Source organism: Melospiza melodia, chromosome 1 (genome assembly GCF_035770615.1).
Source record: "Melospiza melodia melodia isolate bMelMel2 chromosome 1, bMelMel2.pri, whole genome shotgun sequence".
NCBI classification, from domain to species: domain Eukaryota; kingdom Metazoa; phylum Chordata; class Aves; order Passeriformes; family Passerellidae; genus Melospiza; species Melospiza melodia.
In genome coordinates this window covers 157,306,137-157,329,578 of record NC_086194.1, presented here as the reverse complement: position 1 = coordinate 157,329,578, position 23,442 = coordinate 157,306,137, and the positions used below count along the sequence as shown (strand labels likewise).

The 23,442-nt window shown below is 40.4% G+C and overlaps 1 protein-coding gene across 1 annotated transcript; it reads right to left on the bottom strand.

Moving 5' to 3' along the window:
- Positions 1–1,113: 1,113 nt before the first annotated feature.
- On the bottom strand, positions 1,114–22,747 carry RAD21 (RAD21 cohesin complex component). The gene is made up of 14 exons (XM_063173279.1): positions 22,572–22,747; positions 16,681–16,854; positions 15,197–15,326; positions 12,971–13,070; positions 11,897–12,003; positions 10,792–10,998; positions 10,117–10,242; positions 9,803–9,925; positions 7,949–8,172; positions 7,468–7,627; positions 7,005–7,156; positions 5,368–5,517; positions 4,835–4,918; positions 1,114–2,914 (listed from the first exon to the last, which is right to left on the bottom strand). The coding sequence occupies exons 2-14, from the start codon at positions 16,822–16,824 to the stop codon at positions 2,723–2,725; spliced, it is 1,899 nt and encodes a 632-aa protein (XP_063029349.1). The 5' UTR covers positions 16,825–16,854; positions 22,572–22,747; the 3' UTR covers positions 1,114–2,722.
- Positions 22,748–23,442: the final 695 nt, after the last annotated feature.

Genomic DNA, 23,442 nt, shown 5'->3' with positions numbered 1-23,442 from the left:
GAACACTGTGCAACAGAGAGCCCTTCTCCATCTCATCATCCGCACCAACGCTCCATCACCATTCCTTAGACCTCATCCAACAGCTGATCAGTGCATTACCACAAAGCCCCCTTCCCAAGAAATGCAAGCCTCTTGGTACTACTTGTACCATGGTCAGAACAGTAACAAATCCTGTACAGGATAAAGAAGAGCTTGCATTCAGTGTCCCAGATTAGTGTCACCAGGCATACGTTGGAGCAAAATCAATTTATCATAAGTGTTGATCACAGTGGTGTAACAAAGAGCCAAACTGGTGATAAAACTGTACTAGACTATTGATATAACCTATTGATATAAGGAAAGACAGAAGAGCTTTCATCCCAGTCTGAGTGCCCAAATTCCCACAGTTATCTCTCACAGAGATTGAGCCAAAATAATGGAAGTCACTTTTCCAGTGCTGCACCTGCACACACACACACACTTGGGCTGGCTCAGCACAGGCCAGCCTGCATCCCACAGGAATTACAGCACACACAGAGTGGGCCTGCCTGCTTCCACAGGTTACTTAACAGCAGGACAGTCCCTTTGTGTGTGGAACCCAGACTAAGCCAGCTCACTCAGCCTGTGTCAGTCAGAATTCACTGCCCCCATATATATATACATATATATATATATATATATACATATATATGTAAACTCTAGAGGGAACCAACTGACTCCATGTGCTGCAGCCACAGGCTGGGATCCAAGAGTCTGGATGTACCAGGAGGAGCATGTAACTTCAGAGGCACTGACATACATGCAGAGGCCATTCCAGAAGCAAGGGAACAGAAAAGAATCCAAGCTGGAGATGTTCTGGCGTTCAGAAGGGACAGGTATGCAGATGAATCACATTTTATAGACAGTTTCCCATAATTTTCCTAGGACACACATTCCTAGCAAAGAATCCTTGAACAAAAGCACAGCACAGCCAGTAGAGTAACACTTCCTTCCTAATGCTAAGAATTCTATTTACATATTCAAGTTTAACCTTTTAAAGAGCTAAATCTTTCCATACCTAATACCAAAATAACCAATTTCTTAGTGATCAGTCTCTCCTACATAAATGGGAGGTGTTCAAACAAGATACAGAGCTAATACATAACAGCTTGTAACACAACTTTTATTAGAAAAGTTATACATAACAGCATCAACTATTTTCAAGAATATTAACTTTGAAAAGCAACAAAAACAGACTAAAAATGTGTAACAAGAAACTAATGACCTTTTCTATAATTAAACATTCAAGTTATCTACAATGTCTCTTTTTACAAAGGAGAAAATTATGGTTTTACAGGCACATCATGTTGAAAATAAAGCTGCAGTAACTTTATACAATTAACTTTTCCAAGGATTAGTAAAACATGGTCATCATGTAGTCTCAGAGATTTTAAACATTCACATAATTTTACAGTTGAGTATACACTGAAATTTAAGAGTCCCAAAATTATTTCACAAAAGTGCCAACATTAAAACCAGAACCTTCACTGTGAATAATTTTGCCCTAAAAAAAGTTAAGACAGGTCTCCATAATCAACATATTCACATAATTTCTGGTGCTACCTGGTCTAACAGTAAAGCTTCATTCTTTAGAAATAAAAATCAAACCGGACTTCTTTCGCAAAACTGATAAAACGTTTTGAACATGGGAGTGTACATTATCAGAAAAAATTGACACTAAAACCATAAATATATCCCAAGAGCTATTAATACACTACACAATTAAGTGGAATTGTGCCCATCTGTACTCTATATTCAAAATTTGTTGCCCTTTTAGTACAGGTGGTATCTGATTTTAGCCATTTTTCTTATTCTTACTGTCGGATGCTTGCTTAATAAAAAAATCAGATAATTTACAATCTAGAAGTCTGTTTTAAAAAGTCTGGAGTTTATATACAGCTCTAACAAACCTAAAGCATTATGATTTCTTAAATGGTTAAATGACATTACTAGTTTTCATTTGTCACTTGTTAACAGTAATTAGCCATTATCAGTAGTGAACCATAACAAGGTGATAAGTGAAAAGGAATGTTTAGTCTAAAACGCTTCACATGTTCTGTCCTTTTGTGTATCACATAGAGGAAGTGCTTTCCAGAGACACTCATTTCCCCTTAGCATCAAGGGCTACAAAAATCTGACTGCAAAAATGCAGTGACACAGCAAGCTGACATATCAGGCACTACCTTTCATATTGGCAGCTTTAAGAGACCCACAGTATGCACAAAGATCGAGAGAAGGGGAGAAAAAACTACTACTATGAGAAGCAGACCGAACATTTCAGATGAGTTTGGCAACGTTTTTAATCAGACAAAAGGTTGGCCATTCAGATTTACCTGTATAGGTTAAAAATATCTCTACTGAATCAGCTAGTCAAATTATTGTAAGACATTTTCATTGATACTCAACATCACATGCACCAATATTGCACACATCTGCTCTGAGCTGCTAAAACAATCTTTATCTGGGTGCTTGAGATGTGTTGTTTCTGCAGCTGGAACTCAAGTCACCCAACCCAGCCAGCAGTTTCACTAAAAATTTGAGTGGTAAAGTTAAAATACAAACCCCAAAATAACCCCAAGAGAAAACCAAGGACTTTATACAGACAATAAAATCTAAATTTTCTGCAATGGTCTTGTGGGCCCTATGGACAGGGCAGTACACACGCACTGGTGAGAGGAGCACGAGCTCTGCCCTAGGGAACCATTCAGATAATGTGAAACCTGGGACCAGGGGTGGCAATGATGTCACTGTAGGGCTCCTCCTGTGTCAGCTCTATAGCTTGCTGCTTTTTCAGTACCAGGAAACTGTAGAACTTTGCAGCTGCTTGTTTTCTATTTGTATTTCTGCACAGCTCAAGCAAACTGATAGATTCTGCTCCAGTCTTAGCAAGGGCTCTCTGAAAAACACAACGTTGATACCACAAGTTAAATAGAGAACTACACAGAAACAACAATGTCTCTTGGCAAGATTCTGTTTGTTGACAACCCCAGGACACAGAGGGATTCAGAAGAATGGGAACATTACAACATGTACATGAAAATTTCTTTATGGATCTTAGCTAAATGAAACCTAGTAGGCTTCCCAGGGATGTGTGAAAATCATTCTTGAATCTGCTGAATGTATTCCAGAAACACTGTTGACTAGCACAAGATTTTATTGCTGCAACAATAGCTAACCAGTCTTTTTTGACTACAGGACAATTTTTTCTTAATAGGAATAAAATAAAGAAAAATCAACCTTTATTTGTCAAAATAAATGTAATTCCAAAAACAATAAAGTAAAATTTCAAAAGCTAACATACTTTAAAAGATGCATAATTTCCCAAAGTGAAAGCCTGCTTATTTCTAAGACTCCTCTGTCTTAAACTAAGTACCCAAAATCACTAAGATTTTCTCAAAGTCTTGGCAAGAATATATTTTAAAAAACAAATCATGATTATACATCTTTTTGCTGGCCAGGACAACAACTGAAGTGTTCAACTTAAAGCAGAACTGTCTGTCCTGGAATGAATTTCAACAAGATGAAAAGATATTTGGCTGGCCAAACCAAATTACTTTATATGAATCAGACCTTAACTCCAAATCTCATTGCAGATTTCATGTTTCAGCCATCCAATGTGATGCTCTTTTGAGGACATGGAAGAAAGAACTGAAAAAAGCCAGTTATGGCCAAAGAGATTTCTAAAGCTCTCTTCAGAAACTGTGATAAAACATTCAGAGAGGAAAACATTACACAACGCTACCAACTCAACATCTGCATACTTTAGAAATTATTTTTAAGCTTTTTTTATTTTAATCAGTTGTGCTGATTTGGTTTGGGGCAGAGGTAATTTCCTTCACAACAGCTCACATGGTGCTGTTTTGCATCAAGTAGGCTGGAGGTGCACAAGGAGCTGGGAGGGGACAGAGCCAGGACAGCTGACCCTCAATGGCCAAAAGGACAATCCAGGCCCTGTGGCATCGTGCTCTGCATTTAAAGCTGGCGAGAGAAGAGGGGGTGTGTGACCATGTGGGATGTGGCATTCAGTGACAGCCAAATCTCACCAGCTGCCAAAATGTTTAAGGGAACAAAGGAGCTACAAACCAGGCTGCAAGGCAAAGGTAGCCCAAGAGTATGTGGAGGACAAACACAGAGACTGATAAGCAAAGGAGCAGTTTGCACTTCAGGGTGAACATTGTGGTGTTCAGTCATCACATCAGAAAAAGCCTCTTTAGTTCCAGCAAGCAAGAATCCATTCTACAGACAGGTATGTCTGTGCAGACTGAATCCACATGCTAGAAACCAGCCAAAGTCACATTTCCACAGCTCTTAACAGATTCAGCTTCTCATGGCATAACAGTTTTCAAACTAGCCTAGACAGGAAGTAAACATCCTGTACACTGGTGTTATCCCTAGACTCTTACGAGGGCTTGCCTAAAGACATATAGCAAAAAGTCAGAGACACTATGATTTCATCAAAAATACAATCAGTTATTTTATAATTTCAATTTCTGTGCATATGGAGTGTGGACTTGAAGGTTGAAAAACATTTAGGTGAAAAATTTTAAGTCAAATGTTCTCTAAACAATAAGTGACAATTATAAAAGTATAGATTTCATTTTAATACAATTATTTGATATAGATTTAATCAACTACATGCATTCTTTCCCCTCTAAGATAATTGGTATTTTAGATACCAGATTCCCCCTCTAAGATAACTGGTATTCTGTAACACTGACTGCACAGAAAGCTCTTTCTTGACATTTTAACTCAGCTCAAAAGCATCAGTGGACAAATTCCAAAGCTGCTTTAAGAGAAAGCAAATGATCATGTGTACCTGAAGGCCATGGAGCATTTGTTGAGTCCTCTTGTTCCATCTCCTTTCTTCTTGATCCTGATCACCCCCTGTCCCATCTTCCTCCTGGAAGCAGGTGTAAAATGAAAGACATCAATGGAGTTTGTTACCATAGGATATTAAATAGTGCAGCTAAGAGACAAGTTATCCTATTTCAAGGCAGGCTGGTTTTCTTGCAAAAAGCTACTTTCATTAAGTAGGACAAGCTATTTAAAATGAACCACACCAATAAAGTTCAAAAGTTCTTATCTAAGGCATCATAAACATTTAGTGGTTTAATCCAGCCATGGGTGAGAACAAGAGAACACTAATTCAGAACAGAATGTATATGTAATTAAAAAAATTAAATAATATAAATATTATTAAATGCTCATGAAATAATTTAAGAATTATATTTCCAAGGGCTATTTATGAGGACAGACAAAAGAGTTATTTCTTATGCCTTTTACTGAATCCAGAGTCAAATATTCATCCACTTCTGGGAAACACACAAACTGATTCTACAGAGTTCTTACTTCTTCCTCCTCCTCTTCCTCTTTCTCCTTTTCCTTCTCCTTCTCTTTTTCTGGCAGAAGTTCTAGCTCTGGTATTAGCTGGCAGATGTTTTGGGGCTCCTCTGGAGGCATTTCTACAGGTGGTATTTCCAGCTGTTGTGATGGTGGATGCTTTAAGAGCACACAATACAGTTAAACAAACAGTATCATTATGTCAGTTCTTTTACAATAGAACAATGGTGCTACAGACCAGTTTAATAAAATCCAAGTATATAATCTTAGCCATTTGTCAGGATTTTTCATTTTTGAAAACCAAAAAGCAATTTTGTTTTGCTGTCCATATGTGTATTTTCAATTCTTTAGATTCTACCCAAACCAGAAATTATGACACCACTGTAAAGTAAAAAGGCTTTGCAGTAACTTCACTTATGCCACCATCCAAACTACTGATCTCATTCCTTGGATCAGCACATGCAAATTTAAAATCCCACATCACCAGATGCAATGCTACACGAACACACTTTAACTCACTGGAACTAGTCATCTTCAAAATATCAAAATGCTGTTCTCATCAATATGAAAATGAAGGGATTAAAACATTGGTACCTACAAAGTTTCTGAAAATATATTAATTACTTTGGTGCTGAAGTATATTCTCAGAAAATATCTATGCCAAGAGGAAAATACAGAAAAGAAATTTAATAGGATTTATGTAGACAGTTTTAGTAAAATTAATATATATGGTACTCTCCCCCTGAATCTATAAACAATTAAGTGTTTGCCAGTAAAGTTACCTTGACACATGAAAGTGTTTCTACACGTACCCTAAAAATGGCAAAGCAACTTCTGATGTAGTCACACAGCAGGTATCACTACAGGTTGTTGCTAGAGGCCTGACCTGGCCTCTAAGATAATCACAGAATTCCCAACACACCAACACCCCCAATGACACTGACTTAGCACAGTCGATGCTGATTTCACCCCATGAAGGGGCAAAAGGAGCAGCAGCTGCCACCCTGCTTACTAAGATAATGTAACATCTACCAGTCCCATTCTACAGTGAACAACCTGTCAGCCAAGGAATGTGAAAAGTGAGGTTAAAAAATGCACAAACATGAGACACAGCATGAACAGGACTGTTCTCACCATGAAAGCATACAGAAAAATACACCTTTCATTTTGCCCATTTCCTTCCTCTCCCCTATACAAACAGTTTCCTTTGACACTGCATCACAGCTAGTGTCCAAGTCTATTCACAACTCAACGAGGAAATCTCTCCAGATAATTAAAGATTTTCTTTGAAGCCTTAAGCCTGGAACACTAGGGCTGTCTTAGAAGACATTTATGGAGCTAACGCTATCCTTGCTTCATGGACGCTGTTCATATACCCTTGCCAAGCATGACTTGATAAGCAATCCACTAGATTTCTTGAAGACTTTTACTGGAGGAAGAAGTATAATTTCTTTATCCTACCAGCATTTCAAACATTTCAATAAGCTTTTCAGCTAACAAAGGCACCAGAATGATACCCAGGGACAAATGCTCTGATACTACTACAGTGAATCTCAAAGGCTCATAGAAAGCTCAAATCTGTCATTTCCTACTCAAAAGCACTGCTCGTTCCCATTCCCCACACAAAGCAGTAACAGGCTGCTCACAGGTAGCACTGGCTCTGGCTCCACTTGCTGCAGTTTGCGCTTGACCCCGGTCTGGGCTGGCGGCGGCGGCATGACCGACTCGTCCAGGTTGGTTCTGCTGCCCTCCATCATCGACTCCTGCAGACGGCTCGGCTCTTCCACAATAGGTTCATCTGCATTCACAACAAATCTTCTTTAGATACTTAGGAATGTTATTAGAAACTGTACCAAAATCCAATTATTTTAGAATTGAGCACTCTCAACAGCCTGCAATTTTAATCCACTGGTTAAAGCAATGCTTAAGCATCCCCTATTTCTAGGAAAAAAAAGTTATTTTATGTCAGAGATCGCATGACATCAAGCTAAACAACCATTACAAAGCTCATTGTTTCATACATAATCTTTGATGACTTAATACAAAGCACAGATAAAAGAGAAATATATGCTCCAAAGGAAAGCAGAGCATCTTTGACAAGACACAAACCAATGACATCTCGTTGCTGCTGCTGCTGTTGCTGCTCCTCTCTGGGAACCTCTGGGTTTTCAAAGTCTTTAAGGAACTCATCAAGATTGTCAGCTTCTCCACCTTTCCTCCTCTTTCTCAGGTCTTCTGGTACCAGAGGTGTAAGACAGCGAGTAAAGAGCTACAAAAGAAACATGACATTATTCACTATTGCAGTTCTCAGTGTCCTTTTATTTCATTTTGGATTAAGTAATTATGGCCTATATTTTTTATCAGTTTTGAATCTCCTCTCCAACAGTACTAACTTCTAAAAATTTATTTATCTTTGTAACTGATCACAGCAATGTTCAAAATATTTACTTTAATTTTTTTAATGTATTTTTTCTTCCAATTATGAATACTGCCATCACTATATCACTATTTATATGCTGACATTTGCTATACATGAAGCACAATTCTGAATATAGCTCAATTTAAAAATAAACTTGAACAAAAACATTACCTTCAGTAGTCTGTTATTCCACAAAGGCTGTGCAGGCAGAGAGAAAAGCTTTTCAACTCCACCAGTTTCTTTCCACATCATCAATTTCTTGGTAGGAGGTGCCAAGTCCAAAGTAGTGACAATATCAGAGTAGTCACTTAATTGGGCTCGAATAGTCTTGCTGTCCAGTTCTTTCACACTGTCCACAATCAGCTTTCTCTTCCTCTTTGCTTTGGTTTCCTTGACTGTTGAGATTTTTAGCAAGCAATGCAGGTTAGCTCAAACAGGTACCATGCTGCAAAAGAATCCTGCAAGTTCTCTACAGGTCTTGCCTGCCCACATATAAAGCTGCCTCAAGAATCTAAGGCAACACCAGCTTTGGGAGAAGGATTAAAAGCTATGTGCAGTACAAAACATCAAACACTATGAAGGCTCTCCCATAACCTGCAAATTCTTCTGTGAATTTAAATCTATCTAAGCCTCAACGCCCTCAGCTGCACATGCCCCTCTCTCCCATGGTTTGCTTGATAGGCTGGTGCAAACACTGGCCACCAAGTTGAACAGAAGATGGAGCACCTCTCTTATGAGAAAGGCTGAGAGATTTGGTTTTGTTCAGCCTAAAGAAAAGGGAGCTTTGGAGAGGCCTAATTGTGGCCTACCAGTACCTGAAGGGAGCCTACAAGGAAAATGGAAGGGACTTTTTACAAAGACATGTAGTGACAGGGTAAGGGGGATGGGATGGCTGCCAACTGACAGAGAGTACATTCAGACTAGATATTGGGAAGAAGTTCTCTGCTGTGAGTGTGGTGAGGCACTGGAACAGGCTGCTCAGAGGAGCTGTGGATGCCCCATCCCTATCAGTGCTCAAGGCCAGGCTGGATGGGGCTCTGAGCAACCTGGTCTAATGGAAAGCGCCCCTGCTCATGCCAAGAGAGTTGGAACTAGATCTTCATGATTCCTTCCAATCCCAGCTATGCCTCTAATCACAGATTTAAAACACCATACCCACTTTTTCCCTTAAGCCCTATCTGAGCTTTGGTAGAGTTAATGTGGGTGGTTATTTTAACTGTAAACTTCTAACCCTGTTCTAGGATAACATGATTGTGCTCACAGCCTGGTACTCTGCAGCAGACCCTGAAGCTCTGGTAAATGCTCTTTGCAGGACCAGCAGATGAGCTGGTCCCCTGCTGCCAGCCTGCCACGAGAGGGCAGTGCCATGGCTCTCCCTCCGGCCAAGCAGGGAATCAGGGCCTGGAGCTCAGCCTAAAAGCACAGGACAAGCTACTTTCTTTCCAGGTATTAATTTTTTAATAAAGCAGGGGTCAGTATATAATGAGCCAAATAGTATCTGTTAAAATAAGCAAGTTTCTTGCATTAAAGAAAAATATAAGGAAAATCCCTAACTAGTAGAAATTCAAATACAAGGTGCACCTCCTGAAATCAACAATTCATTAAAGCTACAAATCACTAGAACAGCAGTCATTCTCAGTGTAAACAGTCGTCCTGTCCTTCAAACACAGCTTATCAAGAACTGTGCTGCACTACAGATACCATATTAGAATGAAAGACATGCTGAGCTCCATTTCAAGTCAGTGCATTTTAACTAGCATATTTATCTAAAGCTACAGTATCATGCTGTTACATGCACTGACTGCAGAAGCTACAAACTAGTATTCTCTGACACCATCCATGTAAGCTACCTCTCTGGAAGGTACTGGAGGGCTACTATTAGAATAATGGAATTCAGCACTTGATCCCAGCTTTCTCTCCCAAGTGAGAAGCAGAGTCAGCAGCAGTGCTAGACACTCATTTCCACTCCATCAAGCTAAGGTGGTCTCTGACAAACTGCACAGTACTCCCCAGCAGCTCACTCACCAGTTATGTCAATTGGCTCCAGAGCAAAAGCCTCCTCCTCATTGGGGACGAGCGTTGTCTGGTCAGTCATGGTTGGTAACGGCTCCACGGGATCCACCGAGTCGGGGCTGTCCGGGCCTCCCACTGCCGGCGACAACGAGAGCCTCGCACTAGGTCAGAACATAACAGGCTGGGCCACCCCTCCCTGCCCTCCTCAACACCTTCAGGGGCATCCCCACACTTCACACTTTTGAGCTTAGTATGCTCTTCAGGAATTAGAATCCAAACTACATGAGCTGAAAGTAATTCTAGGTCTGATCCTGGATCATACTCACTTGACACATTATCATCATCATCCATATCATCGTGGGGAGGTTGCTCTGGCATCATTACTCCACTTTCTGAGAGTGCAGGTGGGTCATCAAAAATACCACCATCATTATTACTAAGAAGTTTGTCATCTAAAGAAACCATATGAAATAATCAGTTTTGCATCCACAAATTCATGAAATAAGTATAGCCAAACTTACAAAGAAGTACAGACAAGTTTATTACAGCACAGATGAAGCTAGTGCAAAAGTCAGAAAGAACTTTCAATGCTGACATAGAAGAAGGTAGCAGTGTTCTTTCAAGGGGCTTTTCAGCTCTAATTCTGAGCTTACAGATAACATTTATTACCATACACTTGCCACATATTTGCATCTTATATCTAATTTTTTTGAACTTTGTTTTAAATATGCCAACACTTAATATGCTGTGAGTCATCTATACTGCTGTAGTACTCACAAACCAGAATATATGCTCAGTGCACATACACACACATACATACATATATATATATATATATATATATATATATATATATACACACACAGTATAAATACTCACTGTACAAGGCATAACTTTTACAGGATCTGGCAACAAAGGAAACAACTTCCCCTCATCTACCCAAGAACTAATTAATTAAGGTAGGAAGTAGGATAGAGGAAAAACAAATTTCTCAAACTTACCCAATATTCCACCATCATTTCCTTCCCCAAAATTATCATCTTTGTATTGGTCTTCATACTCCAGGTGATTAGATTTCTCGTTGAGGTGACTGGTGCTCTGTTCAGGTTCCAGGAGGAGATTGGAAGCACTTGTGCTCACCAGCATGTCATCCTCAAATGCACTACCACCTTCTCTCATCATCTCACGATCATCCATCCCAAAGTCACCTGCAAGAATACAATTGCACTGCTCTAAGTGCTACAAAATTCAAAATGCAAGAGACCTACCTAACTGATCGACAAAGGCCCATATGTAGGACCAAACTTTAATTCAATTAATCCTATTTGCAGAGTTAATGACAAGATGTTAAGGAATTGTGATCAGCAATACCATAGCAAAAGTACTGTTCAAACAATCATAAAAATAACTATCTCCTTTTCAAAGCATTTTATTGTTCTTATTTGAATCGATATTAGCAAGATCCTACTAAACTTTATCTGCACAGAAACCAAAGAATGCAATGGAATTCAAAGACATTTTGCCTTAAGCCTCAAGGCTGGGCTTCAATTACAGGGAGCGAACCAACACCCAGACAACACCATTTTTAGGCTATTCTTTCAAAACTATTACTGAATTATGGTTTACAATACTGCAGATTAGGAACCAGACATTCCAATAAAACTGTCTTTAGGTTTTGATTCAGATGTTAGAATACTGTCCTTGAAAAGATATCTAAAATTGCAAACTTGTCACCAGTGACTGATTCAGCTTTAGAAATGTCCCACTGGTTTCTGACTGAGAGCATGCTTATGATTAAAGCAACAGCTCCCTTCATATTCACATCACATTTTGAAAATTATAATTGTCACAGTACTTCAATGATTAACTTGACTGAATATTCTTCAGCTTTTCTTTCTGCCTATTCTAGGCAGCTAGAAGTTTGCTGAGCATTAGAGGACAACCTTCTGGAAAAACTGACATGAACTAAAAATTAAACATACAAAACCACAGCGTGTTTGATCTAATTTGTTTAGAATTCATTGGGCATTCCATAGTAATTGCAAAACCATATCTTACAATAACTAAAATTAGCTAGTAACACATAATAACACATGAGATCTTTACCAAAGTCATTATCCTGGAGGATACTGATGTTGCCTACTTCTTCTCTCATTGTAATTTCTTCCACTCTACTCTGGTTCAAACTGAACTGCTGAGCCACATCAATATCACTTAAACAAACAGAAGGCAATTATTAAGAATCTCATTAAAAAACAAAGAACAGATAAAGGCTGCTGAAATAAACATGACATTATTCAGTAAAAAACAATTTTACATTCAAGTCCATTATTGAAAAAAATAAAGGTGAACACTGAATAGAAACTACTACTTAAAACAGCAAGACTATTAATGGTTCAAACCTATCATCCAAATTGCATTAGCTTCTGGGAAATGTATCAGTAACCCCTCTGACTCCTTGCTGTGTTGGGATTACTAATTTCAAAGAGCAAATTAACAATTAAGAAAAGCCTTCCACCCCTTCAACTTCAAAACCTATTAATACAGTTTATCAAACACTGTATTTTGCACCACTATCAAGCTAACAACCTTTGTGGTGTATTAAGGTACATTTCTTATAAATACACGGAAATTTTTGCACTTTCAAATTAGTCTATACTCTAATTTGCATTTAAGCTAAATTGAACACTGAGTAAGCTGGATTCTAAAAACTCCATGATGAATAACTCAAATTAAAGAAATAAAATAATAAAAACCATCAATTTTTTAAAGATTAAGAACTATTCAGGTTGTACACTTGTTGTATACGTGTTATATGTAAAAGTAACCCATGAGTATTAAGAAGATTTAAGAATTAAAAGTGCCACTTTGAAAGGTCAATAACATCCCCATAAAATTAATCTTGTCCAACCTGAGGATGTAATAACAGGCATCTGAGTTTTTGAAAAGCTCCTGTAAGGACAGCTTTAATTTCAGTTAAAGTCAATGCTGCTATGAACTTAAAATCAACACAAAAATGACTGCACACTTCCTTATCAGTATATAAGAAAGACCTAAGAATAGAAGTTACCTACAGACTATTTTTTTACATTCAGCAATGAGTTAGCTGTTTCAAACCAGGTTCCCCTCAACTAAAACCAATTCTCAATGTCATGGAAATGGACAAATCCCCAAGCTTACTCTAGATCAGGGAGTGGTTGGTCAAAATCGTGAAACTCCTCAGGCAAGGTAATAGCATTATAAGCAGCCTCTCTGTTTTCCTCAGGCAAATCAACAACTCCTGCAAGGAAGAACACCCAAACATCAGTTCCCATTCCTTAAAAGAACAGCATTAATTGTGCCATTAGCATTTTCTCTCTGCAAGGGCCTACTGTCTTTAAATTTGTTGAACTAAACTGATGCTGGGATACCTACAAAGAAACCTTAGATAATGGTAGCAAGTGAAATTCAAACTAAATTCAAAACAAATATCCTCAAGCCCTTGCACTGTCTGTATAAAATAATGTTTGTGTAGCACTATGCTGAGCTGTGCAGCCAACACAGGCATCATATTTCACAACACTACAGGTACCTGCTCCAAAAGAATTTAATCATGATACATGGTATGAGCTGCAGGGTTCTACACTGCAGGGGCAGCACAGCATGACTACTTTGCTATTGGTCCTTTATTCAGTTCCACCAGCTCCAGAAGTCCTGGAACACAACTGATTGCACTTGGGGCTCACTAACTCACAGGCTTCTGCACATAAAAGAGCTGTATTACCAAAACCACCACATACCTTTTCTTATCCTCCAGAGATGCTTACTCTTATTCAGCAGGCATTCTCAGAGCATGAATATCAGATTGGGCATCACAAAACCAGTGCCAGCAGTTGGTCTCTCTGTTTTATTCAAAGTCTTAAAAGGTCAGGGCACTTGAAAGTGCATGGGAAATGCAGGTTCAATTCCTTCTGTAACTTGCAGAAGATTTGAGCTCTATGCTCTGCCTTCTGACCCACACATATAACACAGGCAATTCTGAGGTACAGATACTTCAGAAACACTCTGCTCACTGTGCTCCCCTCTGCAATGAATAATCAAAGAACCACTGTCCACAGAGACCAGGAACAAGCATGAGTCTGTAGCTTACTCATCATGGCACTTGACTAGGAATGAAGACATCTAGTCCATCCTTTCAGGGCTGTTCAATATTTTTACTTGTCTGCTGCTTAAAATGAAACATGTAAATGATTCTCAGAACAGAAAGACTCAATGCCTAAGGCAGAAAGCCGATAATCTGAAAATAAAGACCAGTGCCTCAGCTTCTGTCAGGCCAGCATGCCACTCTTTGTAAATCTTGATTTCAAGGTGCTTTGACATGCACTCTGTTAGGAGAGGGAAAATTGGCTGCCTTGTGATATTAAAATTATGTTCTTATTATAACCCAGGGAAGTTAAAACATAGTAATAAAGAAAAAATTAGCAACAGTCAACAAATTGCCACTGAAAGCTACATAAAATTCAGTACTAGAATTCAGTGCCTGAATCACAACCTGTAGATCAGGAAATGAAGATAAAGGCATTACATACCTTAACTTTTCTCAAGTAACTGCTGTACTGGCTTTCAAGAGTTGCCTTTTTGAAAAACAAAAAGTCTCCCTCAATTTCAGCTTTTAAATCTATTGCACTCACTAACTTAAAAAGGTAGAATATGATTTAGCAGCTGTGAGCATCCAGCAGCATCAGTGCCACAGCTACACTTCAGCTGACAAAGTTTCCCAGGCCAAACTTAAAGAGAACTATCTATAAAGACACAAAAGAATGAAAGCCAAATAATTAATTGACTGCTAGACAGAAAACTAATTTCAGGTACTAATATGGCACCACATTTTAATGCAAAATATTTAAGTAAGCAACTACAGAGTGGGAAATTATGTTGCAAAGATAAAAAAGAAAACTATCTTTGATGCCAACATTACAGTCCACATTATTTTCAGAAACTATTATATGAAAGTGGCAAAAAACCAGCTTACTTTCAAATTTCTTTTGTAACTCATAGGAAAAGAATCCTGACCCCTGATGGAAACCAGTCCCCTTCTGTGCTTCTGTTCAGTAGGGCACTGGCCTTTATCAGACAGAAGGTAAAAACCATGCAGTGTACTTCCATTTAACATCATACACCAGCCACAGCCAAAACTGTAAGTGGGATTTTACTGAATCAGCTTTGATAAGAGAAGTTTTTGTTCAGAATTCAGTTAAAAGATGTTCTTCAGCAGACAACTCAGTCAGCCAGCTGCAATAATTACTTCTCCTATAACATACACCTTTATGTAATTACACAGACATAAGAAGGCAGAATTGTATGCCTTCTTAATAAATACATTTATCAATGTAGCATTTCAGAGAGTGCTTAGATACAGACAGATACCTGGACGAAAAGCCATCTTAATCTTAATGAAAGCCTCATTACAGTCTGCAAGAAGATATTTTGCTTTCCTGTGGTAGATTCTAACAACGCCTAGTAAAAGATGTCCTGAGGTTCGAAGTGCCATCTTCACCTAAAAACACATTGCACATCAGTGAATTAGATGTATCCTCAGTATTCCCTTAAATGACACCTCAGTCACATTTCCATGAATTTCCTCAGTAAAATCAAATATCTAAAACAAGTATAAAAATCAGCAGAAATTGAAGAAACAAAGAATGCAAAGTCTACAGTTCAAGATGATACTCTATTACATTATTTATAGATGACCTAGCAAATATCACTAAATTAATAGCAGCTCACCCCAGGAATTCCCAAACACTGCTCTGTCTAGTTAAAAAATAAGTGACAAAGCCTATTTTTACAACATTTTCTTTTCTCCCACCTTTGCTACTTCAATTGTGGAAAAAGTGAAAAATACAAAAAGTTGGGCAGCCATAAATAATGATTTGATTCAGTAAAACCTGGTTAAAAACTGTTAGCTACTTCTCCATTTTCTGTCCTGAAATGAGAAACAGTGGAGATGTGGAGTGCCCATAAACAAGCGCTGCCACCATAAAACAATTTAAAGTTCCCTTCCTCTTCAATCTCACTGCTTTACTGTGTAATGAAGTACCTACTGTGGGAACATAAAACTGAAAAAAAGTAATTCACAGAAGAACTCTTCTTTAAGTATGTTAGGCTGAAAGAGCACGAAATTTGTGTTGAATGGTACATGGAATAATCATCTCACAGAAAGAGTGAGCAATACAGGATTTAACATCAACGTAAGAATTCAAGATTTTTACTTCCTCCAATATCTTTCTAAAATTTCAGCTCATGAACTGTTACACACAAAGTTAAATATATGAAGAAATGCCTATTAGTTTCTCCTTTCTCTAAAAGAATGCTCAAGCTCACTAGTGAGACTATGAAGATGATCTTCTTCCTAAATCCTTCCAAAAGTGATAATGAAACAAATCACTTTTCTAGAAGAGTAAGCATCTCTGTGATTGTACAATACACTTTTTGCTTACACTTAGCACCTCTTCTAAAATCTAGAGTAGCACTGTAAAAACTGTTAACATTTGTATCAACCAAAATAAAAGATATAAGTAAGTTTTCTTTTGCTTTCAAGTAGTTGCTTTTTTTAAGACATTGACATCTGCTAAGTGACAAAAATCACAACCCTACCATTGGTTTTAAGATGAACAATTTCATTGTCATGAGTAGTAGAGGGGAAGAAAAACATGTAAAAACATTAAGCTACTTAAAATTTCCTCCCATTTCACAATAGAGTATTATTGCACATCAAACACACCTTTCCACCCTTTAAAATAGCAACATGAAGAACTTTATTTGCTTCAGTGACCCAAACAGTAATTACCATGTGTACACTCAAGCTCTTTTCAGTGCAAGGTGCCATGAGACTGGTGCAGAACAGATACCTTTGGGGAAATGATGCTCTCCACGCTGCTCTCCAGGTTACATTCAAACACATGGGCTTTGGTCAGCTTCTTGTCCCAGTGGGCCGCCAGCCAGATTTTGGCCAGCGGCCCACGTTTGCTCAGGACAAAGTGGGCATAGAACATGGTCCCAGATGTCTAAAACAAAGTGCAAACCTGCAAAGAGAAAGGCAAGTATTTCTTTCCACATCTTTTATTTTATGAGGAATATCCTTGCAAATACCCCCTTTACCCTCAGAAGAAGTACACATATTTATAACCACTGAGGTCAGACTATTTGTTTAATATGTTTAAGAAGCCAACACTTACAAATGGTATCCATGTAAGAGCATATTACATGGATAATGTAATGTATTGTAATGGATAATGTAATGTAATGTATTTATTACAGAAGAATTACAAAGCAGAAATAATACCCACTAACAGCCACATACACAACTTAGAAATGTTTACCATCCCTCAAGAAAACATAATCTTTTTACCTTTAAGGTAATGATACCAAACTCTCCTAATGCAAAGAAGCACATCTCAGTTTTCACTCCACAGTAGTTTCCTATGACTTTCACTTCTTTCTACTTTTAGTTCAGTAGCTACTACTCTACTATACCAGCATATATTGTACATTGTTCCAGCAAAAGATTCACTTTTATAAAATATACAGCCCTAAATATTTTTGGACTTCACTATAATTTCCTTCCTAAACAGAAAGCACAATCATGTCTTCCATTTCTGAGCAGACCATTCTCCATTTCTTATTTTTTAAAATCAAGTGTTGACAAAAGTGGTGAGAAAATTGACTGCATTATTCCAAACTTCCTTAGGATTCCATTTTCTTTCTCCTTCACCAGAAAAAAAAAAGACATTCTTATCTATTTATCTAGTTATTACTTTGTTACAACTGCTAAGATGCCAACACATCAAACCATGGGGAATCAGAACAGCATGATGCCTTATGATCTAAACATGCCACTTCCATGCATGAGGTAAAGATATGATTCAGTTAACTACAAGTAAAGAAAAGTTTGCTTTAAAAAAGTAAAAGAATCTCCACAAAGAGTTTTTCCAGTAGTTTCTATAACCCAGGAAAATGAATCAAAAGAGAAGAACAGAAAAGGCACAAAAAATACATTTTAGTTTTTACCTCCTCTACGCCTACAGAAACACAGCCAGAGGAAGCACAGCAAGTCACAATTGATACTGCTCAGAATTTAAGTACAGGGGCAAGAGAAGCTCTGACATTACTGATACACTGGAAATAAAGCCAACCTCCAGACATCTGGAGAATAAATGAAAAAATGGACATCTCAAAGTCAAGTCCAAAAAAGATGGGCAAGAGCAAGGAAATAAATTTTGGATAAACATTATCTAAAGGAAGGTATTATGCCTTTTTTTTTTTCCCCAGGATATTCTGAAAGACATCACACTGTCAGAAGGCTAGCAGACAATTCAATCCTTGCATATTTTTGAAGGCCTCAGTATTTTTGTATATGCAGAGACATAACTTTGCAGCACAGCATTTTAATATCTTGAGTTGCTACCAAAACCATGCAACAGTGAGCCTGTAATTACCTCTGAACATGAGGAACAGGGGAGAACACAAACATAGAGTAAGCAAAACCACTTGTATTAATCCATTAAAAGTATTCAATAACAGCTGCAAAATAATGTACTTTGATTAGTGGAGTTTGGCACAATTATTAAAACAGATAACATGGGTTTCACAAAACTTCAAACTTACAGTTAACTGAAAACATACTTAAGTTTCCTGTTAAATGTGAAACTCACAATTTAGACAACTTGGACAAAATCTATTGATCTATCACTTCAAATCTGTTTCTCTTCTTTCATCACTGAAGCCTTGCATACTGAAATACACAAAGGGAAACAGTGACAATCACACCACAGATAGTTTAAGGTGTGTTTCAATCTGAACTGCTATTAGCAAATAAGGATTCTATTACCTAAAGCAGTAATTTCTTGTCACATGAGTCCCTGCCACTTCCAAATTCCAGCAGATGCTCTGCATGGCAATAGCTGGGTTACAGCAACTGTACAATCCCACCTTTACAGCTCAGCTGTTTGGCACCTCAGCTCTTCAAAGTGAGCCCCAAAGGCTGCTCCTGCTTTCTCCAGACTTTGTCTTTCTTTTCAGATACTCCCTTTTCTGCATTTCAGGCTTTTTGTCTGATCTTTAATTCATAGCACAGTATGTTGATGCAGTGGCATAAAGGGAGAAATAGATTTTCTGGCATAATTTGAGACTGGGACGAATGTTAAAGGAACCAAGAGTTTCTACAAGTGGCAGAGTGTTCAAGCAGACACATAGAATATATCATTGGCTGAAAAGCAACTCCTAAGAATCCACAAAAGGGTAGCTGATGACTTAAAAAGCTTGTAAAGTAAAATACAACTGTCAATTTTTGAAATTGACTGGGCATGAAATGGGACCACAAAACTTGTTTTAAGAACTTTGGCATTTTTTGTTTTGCTTGAGTCCTCTAAGGCAAAAGGAGTACATACTCACACACGGCCAGGCAGGACCACATCCTGAGCTTGCCAAATCAACCTTTTAAAATACCTGCAACTTTATTGCCATTAGCTTTGAATTTGCTTCAATGTGCCACAATTAATCTCAAGTTTTCTCTGCCTAACTTGGTCAACAACTGCACAATTTAAAAAATACGGATGTGTCAAAAAATCTCCTCTACTCAATGCTCTTCACTGCACTTCTACACACCGAGTAAGTGAATGTAAAGCAGAACTAAATAATACTGGTCATACCCAGGGTCTGAGCCAGAATGTGCCCGCTTCACCTTCACATCTGAGACCGCCAATTGCTCCTTCCAAAGTAGCAGTAACAAAATTTGGTACATGGTGTAACTACGGGCTTCATCTTAACCCTCAACTCATATATCTCATCTTAAAATCCTTGTTCTGACTAGAACAGCTGTCTAACCTCTGAAGAGCACACTGGCATAGTGAGTCCCATTCTTCAAGGCATGCAGAAAGGTGCTTAATGAACTAGGGGCTGACAATAGGCAGAACATTCAGCATATTTTTATTTGACTGTGGCTCACTCTAGCTCATTAAACCCACTCATCAGCTGCTCTCCCTAGGTTATGTACACACACACACCAGTCCACAACTAAAGTTCAGTCTTCTGTTTTTTTACTGTCACCTACTTTTGGTCCTTGTAAAGCTTTTCCAAAACCACAGTCACACACGTATGAGTAGACAAATTCCACACTACAGTTTAAAAACTTAGCCAGTCATTTTAATTAATTTGTCCTTATGCTATCCTTCTCTTCCTTGCTGGTTTCTCCCCACCTGCATATTTTCCTCCTAAGCTGTTTCTGCTTTGCTAAGGCCAGGCAGCCCTGGGTGATCTGGGGAAGTTCGAGATCACCCTGTGCACCTGCATCAGTCTGAGCTGGCCCTACCAGACTGCAGAAGTTCAGAAAAACCACCCTGACCCTGAAACTGTTCTTTGAATTCTTCAACTTTAATTCATAACCCCTTCACTCTCCAATCCTTCTTACATCACTAAACTTCCCATGCGTGGGCCCTCACTAACGCTGCCTCCCTGTCAAGTTTTGGTACCACACTGAACATCTGGTGCCACTGAAAAAAAAAAATCATCACAAACTCCACTAACATCACCTTACAGCTCCAGGCCTCGTTTTGCCACTACTTTATCTGATCTCCTTCCTTCAATCACCTTTAGAATAGTCTGGTTAATCCACATTTATCTGAATGTTAATATATTTCTTTGTGCCACCTGCAGCTTTACTAAAGTTCAGTGTCAAGTCACCTTAATTTCTTTTGTCTAAAAATTTGATTATTAAAAAAGATAAAACTGAACTAGCTCAACTTTACATACCTTTGGTAAATACATACAACATTTTTCCTTTGTCTCTAGGTCTTGTTTCTTGCATCAACAATCTGTCAGAAACTCTATGGCTGAGGCTGCACCACCAGGTCTATTAATTCCTCAAACCAAACCCCTCCGTTAGAGGAACTGCACCCACTGGTCTCCAATTACAATACACCCCACACCCACACAATCAGATAGAAGCAACGCCCCACTCAGGTTACCAATTCTAAAGGCAGATCACTCACCGGTCCTGTAAGAGCTGGAAAGTACTGAACCCTCTGAACATCACTGTCCTCCTCCCTCAATTCCACATTCCCACCTAACCCTCAGCAGGTATCCTGCCCTTGCCCCTACACTCAGAATGCTCAACCAGTAGAAAATACATCTTACTGGTTTAAGGCTCTGTCTCCATTATCCCAACCTATTTTGTGCAATTCCAGATCCAATTCAAACTAATAAATGTGCATAAACCATGTACTAACACACTCTTTTAAAGGTATGTAAGTTGAACATTCCTTATATTACTCCATCTTTTGCAGTTATTTCTCTGCACTGTTCATCCTAGGAGCCCAAATGTAAAAAACTTTCAAAAATTTCAACTTTCCGAGGTTAAACTGATGTGGTAACTAAAGCAAATACTCTAATTTCTGTGGGAAATCCCACAGTATAAGCAAGACATGATTAATTTGTGTGGTAATTTAAGTTTATTGTAGGTCTCACTAGCTTTTTGCTCCTCCTTTTATTACCCCTATCAAACCTCTGTAGTTAAAACTTTAGATGAGTGGGCCTTGCTTTCCCAAATTTTGTAAAATGTCTAATATTTATGAATGAACCTTCATAAAATAAAACAGAAGCCTGGCCCCAATAACGCCTTGATGTCCCCCGGTTTTGATAATGAGTTCTACTGAGTAGGAGATTAATGAAAGTGTGCTTATCACCCGCATTTGCACAATGTGGGCCAAAATGGCAATTTCTCCAAATTTACAGCAGTTCCTTTATGTGTCTGAATTTAAAGAAAAGCTGTTTTCAATGAAAAATGCCAATAAGTCACAGTGACCCCAAGTTTCCTTTGTTATTGATTAAAACAACGCCCTATTTTATATTTAATAGAAGCGTTTCTAATCAGGATCAGAGAAATCTTAAAAACAATAGCAAGATTTCCAACAGTGTCCATAAGAGCAAGACCCTGGTTCTCCAAAAGGCCGGCATTTTTAAAGGCCCTTTTATTTGCAGCTAAACAGCCACAGCGTCCAGAAGGGAGCTCATTGTCACTAGAGAGCCTGTGAGAACACTCAGTACCCTGCCCCATCCATGGCAGAGGGAAAACTGCACTCAAAACCAGAAGAGTGGCAAATGGAACTTTGCTCCTGTCCCACTGCCCAGACCGCAGCAGCCTCGCAGCCCGTTTAGCGGGGCTCGGTTACAGCGCGGCGGCCCCCGGGCCTCCCCGCGGCTCCTCGGCTGCCCCGTGGCGCGGCTCTCCCCGGGCAGGTTCCCGCGGCGCCTCGGCTGCCCCGTGGCCCGGCTCTCCCCGGGCAGGTTCCCGCGGCTCCTCGGCTGCCCCGTGGCCCGGCTCTCCCGGGAAAGTCCCCGCGCCTCCTCAGCTGCCCCGTGGCCCGGCTCTCCCCGGGCAGGTCCCCGCGGCTCTTCGGCTGCCCCGTGGCCCGGCTCTCCCCGGGCAGGTCCCCGCGGCTCTGCTCGTGTGGCCGCTCCAGGTGCGCGGACCCCGCTCCCCACAAGCCGCGTCCGTGCCGCCGCCAGGCCGCGCTCAGGGCCCCGCCTCAGACCGCCCCGGACACCGGCCCCGCGCAGGGTCCCGGGGCGGCCCTGCCCTTCCCGGGGAGCTCCCGGTGTCGCGGAGCACCGGGCGGGCCCTCCCAGCCGGGAGGGTTCAGCCGAAGAGCTCCGAGCCCGAGCATGACGGCAGCAGCCCGAGAGCGGGGCTGCAGCTGGGCCCCGCCGGGCCCGGGCGACCGCGGCGGCCGGAGCCACTCCTTACCCTGCTCCGGGCCCGGGGCCCGCTCGTTGCTCCTGCCGAGCCGAGCCGAGCCGGGCCGGGCCGAGCCCGAGCCGAGTCGAGCGGCGCCGAACCGAACCGAAGCTGAGCCGAATCCGAGCCGGGCCGAGCCGAATGAAACCGAAGTGGAGCCGAGCGGAGCCGAGCCGCTCGTCCAAGCAAACAAGATGGCGGCCGCGGTCCTTCCTGCGCGCGAAGGCGCCGTTCAAACCGCAGGATGTTTACGGTCAAATTCCCCCCCCCCCCACAACCGGCCCCAGCCCCGCCACTGCGCGTGCGCGCGGCCCCGGGAGGCGGGGCAGAGCCGCAGGGGTGACGAAACGGCCGCTGAGTGACAGCGGCGCGCGGGCCCGCGGGGGGCGGGGCCTCGGCGGGGGCGCGGCCGGGCTGTGAGGGCGCCCCGCCCCCGTTGGGCCCCGGGCGGGCTCTGCGATGTCGCCTGTAAAACGTGGTAAAGAATCGCTCTGTGCCCTCACGGCCCGGCCCCGGGAGATGTTCCTGATCCCCGCAGCTTCCCCCCTGCCGCCGGCCTGCTGGAGGTGTTCGTGCTGTGGGGTGGTTTGTTCTCCAGGGGAACAACTGCGGGCGCCGCTCACTTTCTTTGTTTAGACCAATTTGATTTCGACTGTAGATTTATGATGGCCACGTATAATGTGATGGAGGAGGAACTATGGCTACAACAGGACTCTAACAGAAGGAGTCAATCAGTAGGTAAAAGCAATGGACAGGGAAAACAAGGACTGCTTTGGGAAATGGATTTTTCTGGTCTCTCCAAGACATTAGGAAGTCTAATTCTATGAGTATATACCATTCTGGATGAACACCAAACAGCCTTTGGCCCAAAGAGACAGAA